A 17283-nucleotide genomic window follows, 5' to 3' on the forward strand; every position below is an offset into this window, starting at 1 on the left:
AGGTAAAGATTTCCTATGAAGGAGATGAACTAAAATTAGAGGATTTTTACATTTAACGTTCAAAGAAGATATCATGATTTGTCAATAAAACTTGAATTCTTTAGTGAATGCCTCTAATTTTGATTTCAAGAGGAATGTCTATTAATAAGTGCCAATAATACGGGTTAGGATCAAATGACTTAAGCCTAGAGTGATGACAAATAAATTTATTAGGCATTTAGGCTTTCAATATGAGTATAGGAAAAGATGTAAATGGAAGAATTTCATTTCCTACAACTCAAAACTGTGCAATGGATAGAGTATATACTTAAACAAGATTTGTAACAATCAAGCACTTATTAAGCATTAAGAATTTATACCCAGTAAGGATGCGTTTTGTACGTTTTTGGAAGCAGATTTTATTAAGCTATAGCCAATTATTACGCAATCTCAAACTTTAGATTTATTTTTACGTAATAAAAAATAATCTTAAAACTCAATTCATAATTTTAAATTTCTCTTAGAATATCTGTTCCCCCCTCTCCCGCGTATATATATATATATATATATATGATATATATATATTTATTAGTTTATCATTTAAATTTTAATTTATTATTATTTCGGGTAATTCGGTTAACCGAATTAAAATTTCTCTTAACCGAACCGATAACCGATTAACCGAAATTTGGTACATCCATAACCGAACCGAACCGACCTATTTTTTAACCGAACCGAACCGACCGAAATTAATCGGTTAATTCGATTAATTCGGGTTTCCCCGAATTATGCTCACCCCTAGGCTAAATGGTTTGAGAGAGTTTTTCCTTAATGATCTTACTAATCAACCATTAAATTTGCAAATGAGAAGATATATATAGGCAATGGCAAAATTATGACCGTTGGGGACTCAATGGGCATTATTAAAAAGATTTTAAATGAGTTTAACGTTTGAACCCTCTTTAACCCCGTTAATTTTTCAGTAAAAATTAATTTACCCCGCGAGATTTGGGTGCCCGATCTGAGGTTCAGGTGCCTGAATAGACACATTCAAAAATTCACTTTTTAAAGGTTCGGGTGCTCGAAGTAAGGGTCAGTCGGCTGAACCAAAGACAGAATGTTTTTGTCTGCGGTTGGGTTGCCCAAAGCTAAGTTCGGTTAACCAAACTAGCAAGTTCGGTCGCCTGAGGTCTTTTTGAACGTGAAGGTTTGGTAGACCGAATTGGTGAAAAGTAACCTTCTAAGGGTTCGGGCGCCCGAGGGCGATATGGTCATTTTGGGTTCGGTCGCCCGAAGCCTGGTCAAACTGTTGAATTTTCAGCAGTTTGAGCCCCCTGAGGCGTTTTGAACTCCTAGGGTTCGGTCGCCCGACCTCTCTTAAGATTTTCAATTAAGTCCAATTTTTGCTTCAATTAATTCCCCTGATTATGCAAGTGATATGGGGACTTATGAGTGCATATGTGTTTGAACCTAAGGTCTTTTTAAGTACGCCCAAATTCCTGGCGTCAGTCGACCTTTGGTCAACTGAAGGCCACCCTAAGGTCATTCGGTCCCTATGGTCTTGTTGAGCATTAAATTCTATCATGCATGCAGACGCATTATTACGGACCACATAAATTATTACAGACCAATTAAAAAGGAATGAAAATACAATAAAGAATAAGTTTTCATTCTTTCAATTCTTCAGACGCCATAAATGAAGATTGATCCTCATAGTCCATATGACTTGGTTGAGTTCCTACCAACAGTTTATGCTAAGGATATACCTGTTTAAGAAACTCAGTGCACAAGTGAGAAACATTGGTTTTGTCATAATCAAAATAGGATCAAACTCATAGAGTCAACATTCTCCCCATTTTTTATGATGATGAACCCGATTGAATTTCCTGTATATTGAATTGCATGCTTGAACTGAATGACATCTGCATGGCTGATGCAGAATCTTATGAACTACATGGTAGTAGTTGCTTAGGTTTTTTCATGTTTGGATTAAACATATGAGAACACATAGGGGAGCTGAGCTCTATCCTTAGTGAGCTGGCCTAAATTTAACTATCTTAGGGATTCAAATGAATTGTATTTTTATTGTTTTCATGATTTTCGGGCTTGGAAAATGTTCTATTTATAGATGGCATGCTCCCGAAATGTCATTAGAAGTCTCATACATGACTACAGTCATTAAAATGTGTGCTAAAATGATTACAATGTCTTGTATATTTTTGAAAGGATGAGTGAATAAATGAATAATTAAATTTCATCCTTATGCTTTCTACAAATTTCCTACATCACTAGGAAATTAAAATCAACGATCTGCAATTAACACAATCTCATAAAGGTATGAAGTGTTTTGTGATAAATGTAATTTGTGTATAGCATCTGCTGCATATGCCGAGCATTTAGATAAATTCAATTAGTACAATCTCATAAAGGCATATAGTTTTGTGTGATGAATGTAATTAATTTGTATGCCACATCTGCTACATATGTAGAGCATGTAGATCAACAACTTCCTCACCTTTAGTGATCTCTAAACCTTTTGTAAAGACTATAAACTACTTCAAGAACATCTTCTCAATGAAAACCTAGGACAACCTGCACACTACGATTACCATTTACACGCCAAGATTTCGCGGGCTGTTTTCTTTGATATAAGTCCATACATAATATCTGTTTTCATTTCGTGGGCTGGAATGCATGCTTGTGTTGAACGCCAACTCCATGGTTGATGCAGTATATTGTGAATTACATGCTGGTAGTGGATTTGGGCTGTTACATGATTAAATTGATTTATTTGGATAAAACAACTAGGTTTCAAGTATAGGTTTTATTGGAAAATGTCCAATTTACAAATGGCGGCTCCTCCTCGGAACAATAAGATGCTTTTTCTTGGACATTGTGATGTGATAATATCTTAGTTTGACTGATCTCACAAAATTCTTTGTGCTTTGTTTTAGAAACTAGTGGAGCCAATAAAGATTGAACATTGGGGTGTTGTGAACTTCTCAGCTTGATGTGATATCCGTGGTTTTGTGAGAGATCTAATCAAATGTGGAGAAATAAAAAGAATTGTAAGTTTTATTATTATGTTTTTTGCAATATAAGAGACGATGATATTATGTTATATAAATTGTAGAATTCGCGGGCTTACATGTTTGTGTTGAACGCCAACTGCATGGCTGATGTAGTATATTGTGAATTGCATGCTGGTAGTGGATTTAGGTTGTTGCATGATTGAAATGATTTATTTGCTTAAAACAACTAGGTTTCAGGTATAGGTTTTATAAGAAAATGTCCAATTTAAAAACGGTAGCTCCTCCTCGCAACAATAAGGTGCTTCTTCTTGTACATTGTGATATGAGGATATCTTAGTTCAAGTGATCTCACAAAATTCTTTGTGCTTTCTTTTAGAAACTATTGGATCCAGTAAACATTGAACATTGGGGTGTTGTGAACTTCTCAGCTTGATATGATATTCGTGGTCTTGTGAGAGATCTAATCAAATGTGGAGAAATGAAAGGAATTGTAAGTTTTATTATTATGTTTTCTGCAATATAAGAGATGATGGTATTATGTTATATGAATTGTAGAATTCGCGAGTTGGAATACATGCTTGTGTTGAATGCCAACCACACAGTTGATGCAGTATATTGTGAATTGCATGCTGGTAATGAATTTAGGTTGTTGCATGCTTGAAATGATTTATTTGCTTAAAATAATATATTGTTTCAGGTGCAGGTTTTATGGGAAAATGTCTAATTTACAAACGCCATACTGCCGAAATTTCGTTAAAATTTTCTCAAATAAAATCATGTACAATTTATGTATTGTTTATTGTAAACACTGAGGTTTGGAGCATATCTTTATGGAAAATGTCTTATTTACAGACGAAATGTTGCCAAAATTTTTCTAAACTGATAAAACTTAACAATTTAAAATTGTATTATTTTTTTAACTATGTCCGAATGTCCGATTATTTTTCTATCAAATCATTAATACTTATAATACGTATACATATATGGTAGAAAATCGTATACTGATTTTTTTTTTATAATTCTTAATTCGTAGGGTTTGCGGATGTCACACCATCAACACGATGCCATGCACTACAGAAGGATGCAGTTTTTGATTTTTTTTTTTTTTTGCTTTTTTTTGTTTTTTTGTTTTTTTGTTATCTGAACATATGAGATTTATATAGAAAACATTCAGAATTTGTATAATGTATTTGTATTTGATTTTGAATTAGAATTTTTAATAATTTTTTTTAATAATTATGGTTTAATGTTATCTATGCAAAAATGTAATTACAGATTTTCACTGGAATTAATGATTAAAAGAAATATTAATTTTAAATTATTTGTGACGGTTTGAAAACCGTCACTAATAATTGTCTATAGATATTAGTGAAGGATCAAAACGATCACTAATACTATACCATTAATGACGAATGTTGATCCTTCACTAAAGGCCAAGTATTAGTAACAGTTTTGATCATTCACTAAAGTCCAACTATTAGTGACGGTTTTAAACTATTAATGACGAATTTAAAACCGTTACTAATACTACACTATTAGTGACGAATTATGATCCTTCACTATAGGACAAGTATTAGTGACGGTTTTGATCCTTCACTAACTACTACTAGTGACAGTTTTAGGATTCCTCACTAATAGTAGAGTACTAGTGACGGTTTTGATCCTTCACTAATACTACACTATTAGTGACGGTTTTGAAATTCGTCACTAATACCCTACTATTAGTTATGAATTTGTGTCGAGCTAGTATAGAATTTATAGTGACGGTATTGGGGTTTTAGTGATGGTTATAATCCGTCACTAATTCTACATTATTAGTGACGACTTCAAAATTCGTCATTAATAACGACGGTTTTGATCATTTACTAATAATCTTATTTTTGTAGTGACCAAAGTGGTTAAAAAATAGAAATAAAATAAAAATAAAAAACAACAACAACAACAACCTCAACAATACTAATAATAATAATAATAATAGTAATAATAATAATAATAATAAGATTCAAATTCAAAAATTGTATACTTCCTTTAGTGTATTTCGTGGTTCAATAATCTTTAAGGCTTTGTTTGAATCAAATATTTTTGTTCGAATGAAGAAAATGAAATGAATATAAGAATAAAATGCATACTTCATTATAATTTCTCTCTCTTTATGAGGTACAATACAATTAAAAAGTTATTCTAATACAATTAAAAATTAAGAAAAACTAAGTGTTAACGAGGCATAAGATCAAAAGAATTTTGTTTGTTGATTCGTTATAAATTTTATAATTTGTGTGTGTGTGCGTGCATGTGTGTGCGTGCGTGTTTTTTTTTTTTCGGTTTTATTTTCTTTGATAACTAAAGAAAAGTAGATTTTTTTTCATATTTTCTTAACCCTCTCGGTTAATACTCAATTTTCAAATTTCTAGCGGGGGCCTAATAATTTGCTTAGTTCCTCAAAGGGTGACCAAAAGTTTAAATCTAAGCCAAATTAATTTAAAACATACAAGTGAACATGAAAATAGAAAGAACGAAAAACAACAAAAGATAGGTTGTCTTTGGACATTTTATTATTTAATGGCTTGCTATATTAGTATATTTGTTCATTTTTTTTTTTCCCCATAACAAATTAAATGTACATTTTGTTTGCACATCTAATTATGACTTCAACTCATAATGCATTAATTTTTAAACATTAATGATCACGTTACCAAATTTTAAGGCTCATATTTATGGTACAGGATTCTATAAATTCAGGAGCTCTCTCCTGTTTTGTGCTCAATCGCTCGCCACCTTATCTCCAAATCTTCCTTCATCATCGTGAGTCATTCTCTCTCTCACTCACTCACACTTACATTTTTGTTTTCAAAACCCGGAAAAAAAAAAAACTACTTGGCACCCATTTAGTAAGTGCTAAGGAAGTACAGTATCTTATCTAAAATTGTATTAGATATACTTTCTTTGCTTATTCTTATAAAACATTATTTAATTTAGAGGAGGAGGCATGATAGCCCTGGCAATGCAAGTCTTGATCATTTCACCTTTGCTATTTTACAATCTTAATTTATTGATGCGAAGTTTACATCTATGACAGCATAAACGATGGAAATCAACAACGGGATGTGCCACAAGAACAAGGCTGTGTTCATTATGGGAGCAACCGGAACTGGAAAGTCTCGCCTCTCCATCGATCTCGCCACCCGTTTTCCGGCCGAGATCATCAACTCCGACAAAATCCAAGTGTACAAGGGACTGGACATCGTCACCAACAAGGTCAGCGAGCAGGAGCGCCGAGGCGTGCCCCACCACTTGCTCGGCGACGTCGATCCCGACTCCGACTTCACCGCTCACGACTTCTGCCTCCGCACGCTGTTCGCCATGGACACCATCACGAGCTCGAGCCGGATTCCCATCATCGTGGGCGGATCCAACAACTACATTGAGGCGCTGGTGGAGAGTCCACAGTACAGGTTCAAGGCCAAGTATCAACCCTGCTTCATATGGCTCGACGTTTCGGTGCCTGCACTGCACGCCCACGTCTCGAAACGGGTCGACCAGATGGTGGCGGCGGGGCTGCTGGAGGAGGTCCGTGAAATATTTGTTCCGGGAGCTGACTATGACAAGGGAATTCGCCGCGCCATCGGGGTTCCGGAGATGGATCCGTACTTGCGGGCCGAGAGTGCCGCTGCCGGCGCCGAGGAAGATAAGAAGCGAAAGGAGGCTCTTCTGAGGTCGGGCATTGAAGCCATCAAGGCGAACACCTGTGAACTGACGTGCTGCCAGATAGGGAAGATCCAGCGGCTGAGGAATGAGGTTGGATGGGCGATGCACCGCATTGATGCGACTCGGGTGTTCGAGGAATCAGGGAAAGAGGTGGACCAAGTGTGGGAGAAGGCGGTGAAGGAACATAGCTTGAAGATAGTGGGTGATTTTCTCAAAATTGATGCATTGGAAACAAAATTTGGAGACTCAATGATCGATCAGTAAAGCATACTGATACATGACGAGAAGTTAAAAGAGTCATACTAGTGATTTTTTCAATAATAAACTCTAAAGAATGCAATTAAAGGAATGAGAAGAGTGGGGGTAAATATTGTTTTTAATGCATGAATTAGGGTTCCATCTTGTTATATTAATTAAGTTATAAAATTTCTTAGGGTGTCATTTAAAGGAAATGAAACGGGAGATGGGGTATTTATGCACTGTGTAGCCAATACTTAATTAGCGTCCGACGGTCAAAAAACGAGAAGTTACTTTTCTCTTATATTTATGTAGATAGATTTATAAAAATTTGAATAAACTTTATACTACATTTCTTGTAAATTTAAGTAAATTTAAATTAAATTTAAAATTTATTTATTTTTTCAATAGAAAATAGAGACTAATATCCAAGTAGGGTTAGGAAATAAATTTTTTAAAAAATATAGTATAAAATTGTATTAAATTTTGTCACATTTCATTCAAATTTGAATCTAATACCTAAAATATTGAAAAATGATTCTAACTTTTCAAGTTAAACAATATTTGGTATTCTAAGTAAATTTGTAAATAAATGGGCATTGATTAGTAAGTGGATAAAAAAAATAGGATTTAAGTCAAAGAAAAATAATAATAATAATAATAATAATAATAATAATAATAATAATAATTATTATTATTATTATTTTATTTTCTAATTTTTAGCTTTCAAAAGAAATTATAAAGAATGCAACTTATTTTAAATATTTTTCAAGATTCATATTAAAAAGGTAGAAAATAAATAATTTATGTAAAATATTTTTTTATATATTTTGAAATATTCAAAAAAATGAAAACAAAAAGGCAACCTGTTTTACAATTTTCTAAATTTCATATAAGGTAATATTTGGAATCATTGACTCTAAGATTTGAATTTTAATTTGTGTGAATTTACAAGAAACTCCATACATAATTCACTGAAATTAAAGTTCAAGATCATTCGCTCTCATATGTAAAGTAAGAGTTGAAATTTTAGAAAAATAATGGAAAGATTTTTTCCAACTCTTTTTTATATAAATTTGAAAACTTAGAAAACAAGGTGGTATTTATGTAATTATTTGAAAAAATAGAAATAAAAGTAAAATTATTTTTACAAGCAAATAGTGCCAAAACTATTTATGGATATTCATTTATTTTATACAAATATAGTGGAAATGAAAAATTAATGAACTTTTTTTTATAATTTGTTGAAAAAGTAAAATAGAAATGAAAAACTATTTTTCAAAATTGAAGGAGCCTAAGTTTGAGGGCTCTTGGAATCCAACTCCACATAATCAAAAAATAGGATTTATTTTTAACTTTCAATATTTAATTTAAATTATAAAATAGGATTAATGTTTAAGTTAATCCTTGTGACCCAGCTTTCCAAAATTGACCCGTTTAACGTAAAATCAGAGAGACGCTATCATTTTAATAATGGAAGTTATAAAAAAAAGACCAACAAAAAGTGAGTCGTTATTTGTGACATACATAACAAAATAGAATTTTTAATTCAAAGCTCTCAAAAGATTTATTAACAATAGCTAGAAATATATAACAACCCATTTGATGAAAAAATTATTAGGTAGATGGTGCGTACCACACCATTCAAAAACTAATCCAATTAAATGATAATAATTCTTGCGCAGATCACATAGACAAATCCTAATTAATTACTTCCTTAAAAAATAAATTAGTTTTTAACAAAAATATTAATTTTTTTTAAAAAAAATATAAATGTATAATACTCGGTCAAATATATGTAGAATTGTGTTAAAGTGTGGCCGACCTTTCAAAAATCGATGTATAAAAGGCAAATGACTTTTGAAATGTCAATTTAGTTATGTGTAAATTTAAATGGGGTGAAATTTACTTTTTAAAATTTAATTTATGTGAAAATTTCATATATGCAGGCTTTCCATCCTTAAAAAATTAACATATATATTGACCTTATAGGTTACGTCCGATTTCGATAATGACAAATACCTGTTATATTTGATGCAAGCTTGAGGTTATGTGCATGTATACTGATTGGCAGATCATAATGATGGAACAAGGAATTGAAGTTGAAGACGCAATTTATGTTGTATTTAATTTCACTATTCTTTAAGGGTCTATAATAGTAAATAAGGCTTGACTTGTAATAATCATACACACCACATGCATGATAAAATAAGTAAGTTCAAACTAAAAAGAACCTAAAAATGACCCTAGGACACACACTCATGCGTATATATATGTATGGTCATTTGAGTAGGGTGATTGTATGCTTAAATAGGACTGAAATGCACTAAATAGGCACATTCGGTTTACCGTACTCTCTAGTACAATTCTTCCCGGTCGACTGAACAGGAACCGGGTCAAAGTTTGACCATTGCCCAGTCGACTAAACTTGCCCAGTTCATTTTCACCCGGTTGACCGAACTACCTAGGAGTCAACAATTTGACCATTTGGTCGAGCTCAAAATGCATAACAATGTCCTGGTCGACCAAGTTCCCACGTGTGGAGCTCAACGATTTGGTCGACCGAACTATCTAGTTCCAATGGTTCTCGGTCGACCGAATCACGCTAAATGAAAAAATCGCCCTTGGACTTCCATGTCCGGTTGACTAAACTTGTAGTTCTATTAATGCTCGGTCGACCGAACTTAAACAACTTAGCCAACCGAACTTCCTTCGGTCGACCAATGCTCTTGGGTTGGCCCAAATATTTTACCCCAATTAATATTTTTAAACGGAGTTAATTTAATTAAATAATATTAAACTTTTATAATAATTCCATATGTTACATTACCGACCATAATCAAAGGGAAGTCTATATATACCCCTTCATTTGGAATGGTTAGTAATAAGATTATAAAACTTGATTAGTGAATTTTCTCTCAATTCCAAAATTTCTATTACTCACTTCTAAGCTCCCTACACTCATTCTTACCTTGCCATATTGCCAAAAATCCTTTTATAAGTTTGATTTGAGTGTTGTTGTTCTATAAGGTTTGCTCTCTCAAGATTGTGCTTGTTTGAAACTATTTTATTTGAGAGCAAAACCTCAAGTGTTCTTAGGGGACTTTATTAATAAGTCTTTTCTAAGAGGACTTCATTTGAACTTTTGAGTATTGCACAATCATTGCAATATCTTAAGAAGTTCATATTTGATTTTGGTTGATTAAATACTTTCAAATCATTTTCAAATATCTAGTGTGTTTCATTTTGAGAATTCTTTGAAGAGATATTTGATTATGTGTTAAAGATTTTTGTTTCAATATTCCTTGAGTGGTATTATTTTTTAACACAAAGATCAAACTCGTTTTTGCAAACAAAATCTATACATCTCTTGAGGCTTATGTATTGAGAAAAATCATTTGTTGAGATATCTGAAGTGCTGCTAATATCTTTGCTTGAGCATTTAGATTGAATATATATTTTGTGATACAAAGATCATATTGTTTGCACTCTCACACACTGATTAGATCGCTCATATAACTATTTGAGAGTAGACATCTAAGATCACATTGAGCTTACTTCACTATATCATTTGGTGGTGTATGTGATTGCTTAGATTGGGTACACATCTGCTTTACATGAAAATATAATCACTGCACCAATTTCATTGTTGTGAAATTACTGAGTGTTTCCAAGCATGGCCTGAGGGGGCGGTAATCCAGTCCGGTAAGGATTAGTTGTAAAGGTTGAGGTCAATCCTGTACTAATTGACCTGGTTTGTTTAGGTGCCGCTCCACCCATTTAAGTGAGCAAGTATAGTGGTAATCCTTGTGCTTGTTAGCCAAGGCGGGGAGGTAGGCAATTTACCGAACCTCGATAACATTGCTACATGTCACTTTCCTTTACTGCTTTCTAGTGCATGCGTAGTTAATTAAAATTGTTTTATTTAATTTCTAGTACATATTATAATTGATTTACTTTATTTACACTTGATTGATCATAGAATTGTGAATATACTACTGTTAGGATACTCACCTAGGGCATAAATTTTAAAAGTACCAATTCACCCCCCTCTTGGGATCACGGTGAAGCTAACAATTGGTATTAGAGTCACGTAGCATAGACTAGTAGTTATTTTGCAAAAGATCATATATGACTTATAGTTCCATTACCCCTTTCCCTAAGGGACCATCTTTCATAGACCTTCAGTTTTCAGTGGTGTTAATTACACCTTTTGGAAACAGAAGATGCGCATCTACCTCCAAAATACTGATTGGAAGGTGTGGAGGATCGTCTCTAAGGGAAATTACGTCCCTATGAAAACAGAGGGTGTAACTAGAGTTCCTAAGATTGAGGAAGAATATGATGATGATGATATCAAAGCTATTAGTTTAAATGCCATTACTATAAATATTTTGTACTGTAGTCTTGATGTAAATGAATTTAATAGGACAAAGACATATTCTATTGCAAAAGAAATCTGGGATAAGTTTGAAGTCACATATGTGAAAGACAATAGAATAGATATGTTGACTAGCGAGTATGAGGCATTTAGGATGAATGTAGGTGAGTCCATTCAGAGCTACATGTAATGACCTGATTAACTTATCATATAAAAAAAAACATATTTAATAATATAGTTAACCCGAACCTGTGGGTAATGGGGACACATCTGACATACATAGCGGAAACCTAAGGCGCAGTAAATATAAATCACATTCTCCAAACCATAAAATACATAACTCCAGAGTCAACTATATCCCAAAATACTGTGTTTATATACAATCTCCCAAAACACAAAAATATATAGATATCTAGGAACCCACAACATAAATTTCCTATCCCTAGATCAAAACTTATCCTCCTAGCAGGGTATTATCACACTATCTCAACAACATGTCTCCTACATGTTGATAGTTATGCTCCTGTTTACTGTTTTTAATCATACTGGAACTGTTTGAGTAGTTGTGGATAAACTACTAGGACTTGTAAACTCAAACCGGTCATTATTTATGCATGATTTATTTTGGAAAGTCCAATTTTCAAACGGCACTCTACCGAAATTTTTTCAAAATGTTTCAAAAACTTATAATGTAATACTTACCCATTGCCAAGAGTAATTAACTCTTATAGCCATTTTTTTTGTTGCCAAAGGGGGGAGATGGAGAGGGGGGTAAAAATAATTGGGTAAAAGTAATTTGGTTAAAATAATTGGATGCATATTGATAGGGGAGCCTTCTTAGGCTTATACCCATATTTTTGCTAAGTGTATTTGTCATCATCAAAAAGGGGGAGAATATTGACCTTATAGGTCATGCCCGGTTTTGATTATGACAAACACTCATTATATCTAATGGGTGTTTGAGGTTATGTGTAGGAACTTAAATTGAAAGATCTTAATGCACATGGAAGAAAGTGAAGATTGAAGACCCAATTTTTATGTTGTAATATATTTTATTCATGTAAAGTGTCTGTAATAATAATTAGGCCTTTTTGTTTGTAATAATCACACACATCACATGCATGGTCTAATAAGTAAGCTCAAAATGAATCATAAATAAAACTGGATTTAGAAAATACCCTAGGACACTCACACACTCACTTGTATGTGTTAGGCACTTGAATAGGGTGATTATTGCATGAAACAAGACCGAAATGCACAAAATGTGCACCTTCGGTCGACCGGAAATTCAAGTTCATTTTACCTCCGGTCGACCGACCCTAGACCAGGTCAACCGATTGACCACGGTCCGGTCAACCGAGTTGTGTAGTTCATTTGGCCTCGGTCGACCAAGCTTCCTAGGAAGTCAACATTTTGACTTCCTAGTCGACTGAGAGAAAATTGTATACCACCAACCTGGTCGACCAATTTCCCACGTGTGGGAACCCAACGGTCTGGTCGACCGACAAGTTTAGTTCAAAATGACCCTGATCGACTGAACCTCGCAAATATAGAAAAAATCGCCTCGGACATACACGTCCGGTCGACCGAATCGGCAGTTCATTTTTGGCCCAGTCGACTGAATCCCAAGAACTTGGGTCGACCGAACTTGTCCTGGTTAACCAGTGTTCTTGGGTTGGACCTATTTTTTTTATCGTGGTTAACTCGGTTAAACAAGGTTAAAATAATTAAATATCATTAAATCTTTTCTAATTATTCCAACCATGTCCTTAACGGTTATATTTTAGGAGAAGCCTATAAATACCCCCTCATTTGGAATAATTAGCACGAGATTAACAATCTTGATTAGGAGAAATTATTTTAAATCCCCAAAATCTATACTACTCATTTCTAAGCTCCATACACTCATACTTACCTTCTCTCATTGCCAAAATCATTCGTAAGTTTGATTTGAGTGTTGTTTGCTCTAAAGGTTTGCTCTCACTTGGTTTGTGATTGTTTGATATAATTTTTTCTGGAGAGCCAAATCTAAGTATTCTTTGGGGACTTTGTTAATAAGTCTCTCCTAAGAAGACTTTCATTTGATCTTATGTGATTGTATGTTCGTTGCAATATCTTGAGAAACTCGTATATTACTTTGGTTGCAAAATATTTTCAAAATCATTTTCAAATATCTATTATGTTTTATCTTGAAAAATATTTGAAGAGATATTTGTTTATAGGTTAAAAATATTTGTGGCAATATTCATTGAGTTATATCTTTTTTTGTATACAAAGATTAAATTTCTTTTTGTAAATCAAATCTATATACTACTTGAGCTCTATAGGATTGAGAAAATCTATTGGTTAAAATATCTGAGGGTTAGTTGATATCTTTGTTTGAGCATTTAGATTGAATACATCTTGTAATACAAAGATTATAATGGTTTGCACTCTCACGTACTGATTACATTGATAGCAAATACTTGTTTGAGAGTTGACATATATTAAACCACATTGAGCTTACTTATTATATCATATTGGTGGTGTATGCGATTATGTGTAACTGGGTAAATATCTGCTTTACTTGAAAGCATAATCACTGTACCAATTTCATTGATTGAAAACATATTGTTGTATTTTCAAGCATGGGCCTGTAGAGGGAGACTAGCCCTTTGAAATAGTCTCGGATTGGCTTAGACCCGGTTAGAAAAGTTAGATGCACCATCCCGTTAAGGTGTAGGTTGAGATCAGCCTTGTTAATTGACCTAATTGTAAAGGTTGAGGTCAACCCTGTGCTAATTGACCTGGTTGTAATCGGTGTCGCTCCACCTGTTAAGTGAGCCTTTAGTGAAATCCTCGGGCTTGTGAGCTAGAGGCGATGACGTAGGCACAGTTGGCCGAACCCCAATAACCTATCGTGTGCCTTGTTTATATTTCTGCCCCTTATATTTATTGCACATGTATGTTATGGTGTGAATGATGCGCTTAATTTAAATTTCCACACATTATATTATTGGCGCTTTTGGAATTGCTTAGAAAGACCTGTATTATACAGGTATTTCATTTAACCTAGGAGATAAATTTTAAAATTTCAATTCACCCCCCTCGTGGGAATACGCCAATTCTAACACCGGTTACTAGGCTTAAAACTATCAGATTACTAATTTTACCATCAACACAAATGGGATGGAAGATTTACCGAATGGATGTGAAATCAGCATTTCTGAATGGTTTTCTGGAAGAAGAGATCTATATTGATCAACCACCTTGATATGTTTTAATTGACAATAATTTTGTATTAATTGTATGTTTTTAACACATGATTATCATATTAATTTATGCTAAATAATATTATTAATTAAATTAATATTTTAAAATTTATTTAATACTATTTTAAATTAATAAATGGTTCATCTTTCTTTCATAATTGAATTATATTACATCAATAATTAATAAGCTATAATACACAGTAAAATAATGTAAGACTATTTCTAATATTTATTTAAAAATTTCAAATAATTTTTTAAAAATTACAAAATAGCCAATAACTATAGATTAAGTATAATACACAATTATTTTAATTAGTATGTTACAATACATAATCAAGTATCAGTATTTCTGGGACTTTGGTGAATGACAAAAATTATAATTGAAAGTTGTTTGTCCAATGATCAAAAGACATATATTTTTAAGTAATTGCTCAATGTGAATAGTTTTTTAAAACTCAAAGAATTGATGGATACGATTAGTTTTGAAAAACTTACTTTAAGGGAGGTTATATCGGCAGTAGATAAAGTTTCCTATTATTTATTATAAAGTTTCTATAGTTACCCGTGTAATTATAGAAAATCATAGGAGTTTTTGTATTTGTTATATGAGTTTTCATATTTAGTTTGGTATGTGTAAACCTTAGATATTTAGGGATTTCTTATGCACGTGCCTCCATAATTATTTTTTTAAAGTCATTTTTTGCATGAGTGAAAGAATTGTTCCTGATTATTCTAATTAAATATTTAATTATTCTTGCGAACTAATTAATTTTATGAATTCCACAATATTTCATGTAGACATTTGAAATATTGTAGTCTCTTTACAATTTTTTTTTTAATCAAATACTCAAATATTACAAACAAGTGAGTCCCATGAAATTATATGTGGATCTCCAAATCTTTTGGGTTTTAAACATTTTTCTCATTATTTTTTCCTTACTTTCCACCTTATTTCCGAATCTTCCTTCATCAACATAAGTCATTCTCTCTCTCACTCACTCACACACACATACGCGCACACACACACAGACTGATATATCACAAATTTCCTTCAAGTTATTTTCATGTGCGTAATGGGAGAATTTGTCACTTCAAGAAACAGAGTAGATAGAATTTACTTTTTTGTTTTCAAAACTCGAATTGATACATTTTTAGTAGGTGCTAGGGAAGTACAGTATCTTATCTAAAATTGTATTAGATATACTTTCTTTGCTTATTCTTATACAACATTATTTAATTTATAGGAGGATGCATGATAGCCCTGGCAATGCAAGTCTTGATCATTTCACCTTTGCTATTTACAATCTTAATTTATTGATGCGAAGTTTACATCTATGGCAGCATAAATAATGGAAATCAACAGCGGGATGTGCCACAAGAACAAGGCTGTGTTCATTATGGGAGCAACCGGAACCGGAAAGTCTCGCCTCTCCATCGAACTCGCCACCCGTTTTCCGACCGAGATCATCAACGCCGACAAAATTCAAGTGTACAAGGGACTGGACATCGTCACCAACAAGGTCAGCGAGCAGGAGCGCCGAGGCGTGCCCCACCACTTGCTCGGCAACGTCGATCCCGACTCCGACTTCACCGCTCGCTACTTCAGCCTCCGCACGCTGTTCGCCATGGACACCATCACGAGCTCGAGCTGGATTCCCATAATCGTGGGCGGATCCAACAACTACATTGAGGCGCTGGTGGAGAGTCCGCACTACAGGTTCAAGGCCAAGTATCAACCCTGCTTCATATGGCTCGACGTTTCGGTGCCTGTACTGCACGCCCACGTCTCGAAACGGGTCGACCAGATGGTGGCGGCGGGGCTGCTGGAGGAGGTCCGTGAAATATTTGTTCCGGGAGCTGACTATGACAAGGGAATTCGCCGCGCCATCGGGGTTCCGGAGATGGATCCGTACTTGCGGGCCGAGAGTGCCGCTGCCGGCGCCGAGGAAGATAAGAAGCGAAAGGAGGCTCTTCTGAGGTCGGGCATTGAAGCCATCAAGGCGAACACCTGTGAACTGACGTGCTGCCAGATAGGGAAGATCCAGCGGCTGAGGAATGAGGTTGGATGGGCGATGCACCGCATTGATGCGACTCGGGTGTTCGAGGAATCAGGGAAAGAGGTGGACCAAGTGTGGGAGAAGGCGGTGAAGGAACATAGCTTGAAGATAGTGGGTGATTTTCTCAAAATTGATGCATTGGAAACAAAATTTGGAGACTCAATGATAGAGCTGTTGCAGCATTGTTGATCGATCAGTAAAGCATACTGATACATGACGAGAAGTTAAAAGAGTCATACTAGTGATTTTTTCAATAATAAACTCTAAAGAATGCAATTAAAGGAATGAGAAGAGTGGGGGTAAATATTGTTTTTAATGCATGAATTAGGGTTCCATCTTGTTATATTAATTAAGTTATAAAATTTCTTAGGGTGTCATTTAAAGGAAATGAAACGGGAGATTGGGGTATTTATGCATTGTGTAGCCAATACTTAATTAGCGTCCGACGGTCAGAAAACGAGAAGTTACTTTTCTCTTACATTTATGTAGATAGATTTATAAAAATTTGAATAAACTTTATACTACATTTCTTGTAAATTTAAGTAAATTTAAATTAAATTTTAAATTTTTTTTTCAATAGAAAATAACGATTAATATCCAAGTAGGGTTAGGAAATAATTTTTTTAAAAAATATAGTATAA

General features: G+C 33.8%; 2 protein-coding genes across 2 annotated transcripts; both read left to right on the forward strand.

Moving 5' to 3' along the window:
* Positions 1-5769: 5769 nt before the first annotated feature.
* On the forward strand, positions 5770-7097 carry LOC131155236 (adenylate isopentenyltransferase 5, chloroplastic-like). Its single transcript, XM_058108227.1, has 2 exons — positions 5770-5813; positions 6088-7097. Exon 2 carries the CDS (start codon positions 6096-6098, stop codon positions 6978-6980), a length of 885 nt encoding a protein of 294 aa, XP_057964210.1. The 5' UTR covers positions 5770-5813; positions 6088-6095; the 3' UTR covers positions 6981-7097.
* An 8837-nt stretch (positions 7098-15934) lies between these two features.
* On the forward strand, positions 15935-16961 carry LOC131155837 (adenylate isopentenyltransferase 5, chloroplastic-like). Its single transcript, XM_058109284.1, has one exon. It carries the CDS (start codon positions 15935-15937, stop codon positions 16829-16831), a length of 897 nt encoding a protein of 298 aa, XP_057965267.1. The 3' UTR covers positions 16832-16961.
* Positions 16962-17283: the final 322 nt, after the last annotated feature.

This window comes from Malania oleifera, chromosome 5 (genome assembly GCF_029873635.1).
Source record: "Malania oleifera isolate guangnan ecotype guangnan chromosome 5, ASM2987363v1, whole genome shotgun sequence".
Classification (NCBI taxonomy): domain Eukaryota; kingdom Viridiplantae; phylum Streptophyta; class Magnoliopsida; order Santalales; family Ximeniaceae; genus Malania; species Malania oleifera.

Excerpts from the sequence above, each read along its gene's own strand:
- LOC131155236 (XM_058108227.1), top strand. The coding sequence starts at position 6,096 with ATGGAAATCAACAACGGGATGTGCCACAAGAACAAGGCTGTGTTCATT.
- LOC131155837 (XM_058109284.1), top strand. The coding sequence starts at position 15,935 with ATGGAAATCAACAGCGGGATGTGCCACAAGAACAAGGCTGTGTTCATT.